The following is an 8,129-nucleotide window of genomic DNA, read 5'->3' as shown; positions in this document are numbered from 1 at the left end:
GCTGCTTGGCCTGCTGTGTTCATCCGGCTCTACACCTTGTTATCTCAGATTTTCCAGCATCTGCAGTTCCTACTATCTCTGATACAAATTCTAAGCAATTTTAGTTCAGCATCCTGCAATCTGCAATGTCATGCGTATTCCTAATTTCTCTGTTCTGGAGTTAAATGTCTAGATTTAGACTGTTAGTAGTCTATATCAAAGTTGCCGAACTTTCAACGTTTATCGACAATTTAGTTACGAGTCACTGAATTTGTGATGCTGTGGCTATTTGCACTCCAGGACTGTGTGCATCAGTTGCATAATTGAGAACCATTTCCTTATACTTGTGATTTGCTGCAATGCATGTGGGAAGATCAGTTGGGGAGGAGTACAACCTAAGGGTTGAGTTGAAAATCCCCCCCATGGCAAAATAGGAATCTGAAAAAAATCTGCTCTAAATCGTGGGCTGACATGAGATCGTATGAGTCCAGAGAAAAGTGTTGTTGCAAAATCCCAACTGATTCACATTATCCTTCAAAAGGGAACTTAACCAGGTCTGGTCAACATTATAAATGCTGTCGATTCTCAGGGGATGGATTTTATTCCGCTCTTGGGTTTGGAGGTAGAGGCAGTATGTAAAATCAGCAGACAGCCTACCTACCCGTCATTCTTATTCCAAGTGGAATCTTACCAGCAGCAGGAATGGTGTGAGGGTGGTGGCGCCATCCATTGTGGTTCTTAATCAGGCATGTAATACCCACTTTAAAGCCCCCCCCCACACAATTACCAGCCTGGTAGGTTACACTGGTTGGGGACAAGGCAGGAGTCCCTTCTTGTTGGGGTCCCGGATGAATGGAGGGACTAAACACTGCTCCCCGCTCCCCCCCACCGCCCCCCCAACCATAGTCTCTCAGTTCTTGGCTCCACCTTTGCACATGTGCTTGGCAGCCATTGGGACCCTCAAACACCACCAACTCTCCTGAATGTTTCCTCATGCCACTTCTGTGGTGCCATCAGTGGTCCCCACCTGCAGTGGTATTACTGAAAAGATGATGGTCTCTAATTGGCTGGCAACTCCAGTTCCATCAGATGGGACTTCCTGTATTTTTAGGTGCTGATTGTGTGCAAGTTTTCACCTCTTAACGCTTACCTGGGCACCTTTTCAGATCACAGGTCCGTGACTCTGTTGCAGTGCAGGCATAGCCACAGGACCTGGTGCGTTTCTGGTTCCCAGTGCCGCATGTCACAGTGCAGGGGGACCAAGCACTCCAGTCTTCATTATCTTCATATTCTGCCAAGCAAGAGGAACATTCATCAGAGACCACAAATGCTTAGTTTCTGCATTCCCACAGGAACTTCATGAGGATCTAAGTGAGGTTGTTAGAATAATATAGCTTGAAACATAGGGCTAAAAGATTACTTATTGGGGCAACACTTCTTGTTAAATTCCTGCTGGGGACTGTTAGTGTTAAAGAAGAATTACAAAAACTGAATTAATGAATTGAACCATGCCACAAAATTTCATGTTTTTAAAATGAAATAAACTTTATCGTATATAAAGAGATTTATGTTGTACATAAATAAAGTGAACCAGATGGGTTTTTCCGACAATCGACAATGGATTCATGGTTATCATTAGACACTTGATTCCAGATTCTTTACTGAATTCAAATTCAACTATCTGCCATGAAACTTTTTTACTGATAAAGCTTTAACAACGGATTTCTTTAAAATTAAAGAACGACAAACAAATAATATTCACATGAGTATAAAACAACAAAGACTTGACTGCATAAAAACTGAAAGGAATCTTTATTGAATAAAGGTCTGTGATAAATGATATAGCATCACATGTAAGTGGGAAGAACATATACCCAAGATTAGCACCCAAAGCAGGAGGGACCTGAGTAAACTAAAAATAATTCCAGTGATATAAAAACCCCTCAAATAATGCTTTTATAATATAATTTCTTCCATTGGGAGATGATATCTTAACTCGCACATGGTTTTAAGGTAAAATTTTACTTTGAATGTTGATGGTTATTCTATGGATAGATATCCTATTATTAACTACACTTAGATATTCCTAGATGTTCTTAGATATTCTTGATTATTGTAAATTATATCAAAAAACATCAAATAACATCATGCGACTAACTTGATTGAAGTTTTTGAAGAAGTAACGAAGAGGATTGAGGAGGGCAGAGAGGTGGATATGATCTATATGGACTTCAGTAAGGCGTTGCACAAGGTTCCTCATGGTAGACTCGTTAGCAAGGTTAGATCACACAGAATAGAAGGAGAACTAGCTACTTGATTACAGAACTGGCTCAAAGGTAGAAGACACAGGGTTTCTTTTCAAACTGGAGGTCTGTCACCAGCGGTGTACCATACGGATCGATGCTGGGTCCAATGCTTTTCATCATTTACATAAAACAATTTGGAAATGAACATAGGAGGTATGGTTAGAAAGTTTGCAGATGACACCAAATTTGGAGGTGTAGTGGACAGCAAAGAAGGTTACTTCAGAGTACAACAGGATCTTGATCAGATGGCCAATGGGCTGTGGTGTGGCAGATGGAGTTTAATTTTGATAAATGTGAGGTGCTGTATTTTGGAAAGGCAAATCAGGGAGGGACTTATACACTAATGGTAAGTTTCTTAGGAGTTTTACTGAACAAAGAGACCTTGGAGTGCAGGTTCACGGTTCGTTGAAAATGGAGTCGTAGGTAGATAGGAAATGAAGAAGGCGTTTGGTACGCTTGCCTTTACTGGTCAGTACTTTGAGAATAGGAATTGGGAGGTCATGTTATGGTGGTAAAGGACATTGGTTCAGCCACTATTGGAATTCTGGTCTCCCTGCAATGGGAAGAATGTTGTGAAACTTGAATGGGTTCAGGAAGGATTTACAGGGATGTTGCCAGGTTTGGAGAGTATGAGCTTTGGGAGAGGCTGAATAGCCTGGGACTATTTTGCCTGGAGTGTCGGAAGCTGACAGGTGACCTTATAGATGTTTGTAAAATCATGAGGGGCATGGATAGGGTAAATAGACAAGGTCTTTACCCCGGGCTGGGGGAGTCCAAAACTAGAGGGCATAGGTTTAAGGTGAGATGGTAAAAATTTAAAAGGGATCTAAGGGGCAACTTTTTCACACAGAGTGTAGAGCGTGTATGGAATAAGCTGCCAGGGGAAGTGGTGGAGGCTGGTACAATTACAACATTTAAAAGGCATCTGGATGGGTATATGAATAGGAAGCATTTAGAGGGATTTGGGCCAGATGCTGGCAAATGGGTCTAGATTTATTTAGGATGAGTTGGACTGAAGGGTCTGTTTCCATGCTGTATATCTCTATGATTCTAATTGGATTCTATTGGATTTGGCATTACATCTTTTGATAGTTTTGGCGTAGTTGGACACTTATTCACTTAAAGTGTATTGCTTAATTTCCATCTCCACACTTCCATCTCCCACCACCAGAGATTCCAGCTATTTGCAGTTCCTCACGTTCTGTCATGTTTCGCCCATAATCTTTGCACCTTCACTCTGATCCTCTTGCTGAGATTGACAGTCAATGTGTTTGGCTTGTGGCAAATGCCTGTGACATGATAAACCATTTATTGTCATGGTAACCATTGATAACCATTTCAAAGGCTGGCTCATTTAGTTTTCTTTGAGAGAGCTGTGTCTCGTACCAGTCCGTTTTTTTGTCCTGGCAGCTTCAGTGTGTTGACTCACTTGACCAGCAAGTTTAAGAAGCCTTCCCCAGTTAAATAGTCAGAAATGCTGATACGTCCCACCAATAATTGTGTAGATTTTCAACAGAAGCCAGAGGCTACAGCAGCTGAATCATGCCTGATGTCAATGCAGAAACTCAATATCTAGGGTGCAATGGTACCAGCGTTGGACCAGTGCGGAGGGACAAGCAAGACTTCATTGTGAGTCACCAATTGCAAAACTCCAAAGTTACCCAACAAGCTGATCCAGAATGAAACTTCAGTTCTGCTAGACCAGCAAACTGAAGGAACACAAACACACAGACACATAAGTGCACACTTTTTTAGACGTACATGTACACATACCTATGCATGTATCATATCTTTATATCTCACATGAAGCATTTCAATGTTGTCCAAACTTCCTGACTACCTTCCAATTAATCTATTTAAGAGGTGGTATTGGCTATTTCCCACTCCTCTGTAAAATAACCTCAGATAGGAGACACCCTATTAGGATCTTCACTATGTCCTCGGGACATGAGCTGTTAAGGTCAATGAGACCTGCCTGTTTACCCATGTTTCTCTCTGATAGATATAGGGTCCATGTCAGGCTAATGCTCATCAAAATTCTGACACAACACATTGCTTTGTTAGAGATTGAAAACAGGTCTCAAAATGCTTCTGGCTTCCATTTCAAGTTTTTCTTTCATGGACTGCAGTTGCTGTTCCAGACCTTGCTTATCTTGTTGCATTGTTGCCAAGTTTTGTTCCAGATTAGCCACTGACTGATCTTGCTCCTCAAGCTATTTCAAATGTTACAAACATATGAATTAGGATCAGCACTAGAACATTCAGCCACTTGAAGCTACTCCGTCATTCACGAAGACCATGGCTGATCTAATTGTAACCTCAGTACCAGATTTCTGTGTATCTCTGATAACCTCTTGCTTTTCAAGAACCTATCTTTGCCTAAGAAATATTCAGAGACTCTGCTTCCACCACGTTTTCAGGAGAAGAGTTTCAAAGATGCTCTGAGGGAAAAAAATTCACCTCATCTCTATTTTAAATGGGTGATTGCTGGGTATTAAACAGTAACTCCCTAGATCTACATTCTCCGCAAAGAGGAAACATGCTTTCCACACCTACACTGTCAAGATACACCCTCAGGATCTTGTATGTTTCAATCAAGTCACCTCTTACTCTTCTAAACCCCAGCGGATACAAGCCTAGCCCGATCAACCTTTTCTCATAAGATATCTCCCCCAGCCCCATTTTATTAGACTTACTTGCTTTCAATACATTTACTTTCTTCCTTAAAGTGACCAATACTGTACCTAGTACCCCAGATGTAGTCTCACTTTTTCTTTTATTCATTCACAAGATGATGGCGTCGCTGGCTGGGACAGCATTTATTGCCCATCCCTAATTGTTAAGAGTCAACCACGTTGCTTTGGGGTCACATGTAGGCCAGACCAGGTAAGGATGGTAGTTTCCTTCCTTAAAGGACATTAGTGATCCAAATGAGTTTTTCTGACAATCAACAATAGTTATCATTAGACCCTCAATTCTAGATTCTTCACTGAATTCAAATTCTATTATCTGCCATGTTGGGATTTGAACCTGGGTCCCCAGTATTTCCTGGGTCCCTGGGACATTATCAAGGTCTCTCGATTATCAGTCCAGCAATTATCCAGTAGCCATTGCCTCCCCTTTTACTGTCCTGTATAACTGAAGCATATCCTCCTTACTGTTGTATTCAATTTTCCTCACAATTAATAATAACATTTGATTAGTTTTCCTAATTGCTTGCTGTACCTGTGAACTAACCTTTTGTGATTCATGCGCAAGGACACCCGGATCCCTCTATATGTCAGAGCTTTGCAATCCCTCACCATTTAAACAATGTGCTTTTCTTCCTGCCAAAATGGATAATTTCACATTTTCCTACAACTTTGCCCATTCACTTAACCTATCTTTTTGTACAATAAAACAAAGAATTACAAATGTAGGAGATCTGAAACAAAAGCAGAAATTGCTGGCAAAACTCAGCAGGTCTGGCAGCATCTGTGGGGAGAAAGCAGAGTTAACATTTTGAGTCCAGTGACTCTTCAGAACAATTAACTCTGCTTTCTCTCCACAGATGCTGCTTGACCTGCTGGGTTTTTAAAACAATTTTCAACTTTGTTTTTACTTTCCTACCTAGCTTTGTGTCATTGCCAAATTTGGCCACCCATAACTTCATCAAAATATTGTAAAAATTGAGTTACTAAGGCTAGCATACAGGTGCACTAAACTATTGAGCAGACCAAATGGCCTACTCCTATTCCTATGTTTCTATGGTAAACAGCCCTGATCCCTGTGATATACCACTTATTATATCTTGCCAAGCTGAAAAATCTACACTGTTTCCTGTTAGGCACCTAATCTTCTATCTATGCCAATATGCTACCACCACACCATGAGTTTTTATTTTACACAATAACCTTTGATACCTTCTGGAAATCTAAGTACAAATAAGGAAATCTAAGTACAAACATCCAGTGGTTTCATGTTATCCACAGCATGTTATTTCCTAAATAAAACTCCAACAGATTGGTTAAGCATGATTTCCCTTTCACAAAACCATGTTGACTCTTTATCTTGAATGTATCTCAGTGCCCTGCTGTAACACCTTTTACAGTAGCTTCAAACATTTTGCCTGTAACAGATGTCTTACTCATTGGAATGTCTTTTATGTATTCTGAAATATCCCCTTAAATATCTGTCACTGCATCTTCATTAACCCTTCAACCTAATTTGCCGATCCACTTGAGCTTTCATACCCTCATAATTGCCCTTATATAAGTTTAATAAAAGTAGTCTCAGACCCATTCTTCTCTCTCTCAAATAGAATGTAAAATTTAGTCATCTTTAGTTGCATCTACCCTGGAGTGCCTTTGCTATGAGATAATTCATTCTTGTCACACAATAGCAGGACTGTGACTGGTTGAAGATTTCAATGTCTTTTACCCATATTATCCCCATTATCATTTATGCCATTGATAATACCAGGTCTACTCTGTAGTCAGCTTCAGACTTGGATGTTTGAACATGTTGTCAAAAACTATCCTGAAAACATTGTACGAATTCTTCATTTAGGCTATTTCATACATCTGACTTTTCCAGACTATAAGTAGATTAAAATATCCTGAATGTCCTTATGCTTTTCCAACAATATCCCATTATTTCTTCCATCATGTTTCACTTTACCGTATGATTACCGTTAGGAGGCTTGTACACCTGTCCCACAAATGACTTCTTACCTTTATTATTTCTTATCTTTACTCAAACTGTTTCCACATCCTGGTTTCTTGAACTTAGGTCAATCCTCTCTATTTTTTTCTCTACTTATTTGCGGGATGTGGGCGTTGCTGGCTGGCCAGCATTTCTTGCCCATCTCCAGTTGCCCTTAAGAAGGTAGCTGTGAGCTGCCTTCTTGAACCACTGCAGTTCTCTTGCTGTAGATTGACCCACAATGCCACTAGGGAGGGAATTCCAGGATGTTGACCCAGCGATAGTGAAGGAATGGTGATATATTTCCAAGTCAGGATGGTGGGTGGCTTGGAGGGTAACTTGGAGGTGGTGGTGTTCCCATACGTCTGCTGCCCTTGTCCTTCTAGATGGAAGTGGTCGTGGGTTTGGAAGGTGCTGTCTGAGGATCTTTGGTGAATTTCTGCAGTGCATCTTGTAGGTAGAACACACTGCTGCTACTGAACATCGGGGGTGGAGGGAGTGGATGCTTATGGATGTAGTGCCATCAAGTGGGCTAGTTTGTCCTGGATGGTGTCAAGCTTCTTCAGTGTTGTTGGAGCTGCACTCATCCAGGCAAATGAACAGTATTCCTTCACACTCCTGACTTGTGCCTTGTAAATGGTGGACAGGCTGTGAGGAGTCAGGAGGTGAGTACTCACCACAGGATTCCTAGCTTCTAACCTGCTCTTGTCGCCACTGTGTTTCTGTGGTGAGTCCGTTTGAGTTTCTGGTCAATGATAACCCCCAGGATGTTGATAGTGGGGGATGCAGCGAACAGTGTCAATCCTTCTGACTATACAGCACCATACTACTATTTCACATTTTTATGCTCCCTTCTCACTTGACTGGGTTCCTGATCCACAGTACCCCGGTCAGTTAGCTTATTGACCCTGCAGCCCCAGTGTGACTGCCTTCTGATACAAAGGATCCAGGCAGTCTTCCCCTTTCCTAATGCATCTCAGTGTCTGTCTTTCAGCTTCCAGCTCACAAATCCTGAGTCAAAGCTGCTTGAACATTAAACACAGAGATGTGGTTACCCTGGATCAATCCAGTAGAAACCCCTACATGTTGCAGCATTAATACATGACCATTCTGCTATTCTTCATATGTTATAACTATCAAACGAACTAATTAATTATCTTA

At 41.2% G+C, this 8,129-nt stretch overlaps 1 protein-coding gene across 1 annotated transcript in view; it reads right to left on the bottom strand.

Annotated features, from left to right (window-relative positions):
• Positions 1–8,129, bottom strand: part of ism2a (isthmin 2a) — a 50,406-nt gene that overhangs the window by 6,386 nt on the left and 35,891 nt on the right. The window contains exon 3 of the mRNA XM_048600026.1: positions 1,130–1,270. Within this exon, the coding sequence (XP_048455983.1) occupies positions 1,130–1,270 (141 nt within the window). The remainder of the gene's footprint in view (positions 1–1,129; positions 1,271–8,129) is intronic.

This window comes from Rhincodon typus, chromosome 8 (assembly GCF_021869965.1).
Source record: "Rhincodon typus isolate 14 chromosome 8, sRhiTyp1.1, whole genome shotgun sequence".
Classification (NCBI taxonomy): domain Eukaryota; kingdom Metazoa; phylum Chordata; class Chondrichthyes; order Orectolobiformes; family Rhincodontidae; genus Rhincodon; species Rhincodon typus.
Note: the sequence above shows the minus strand (reverse complement) of the source record. Positions and strands in the feature narration are given on the sequence as shown.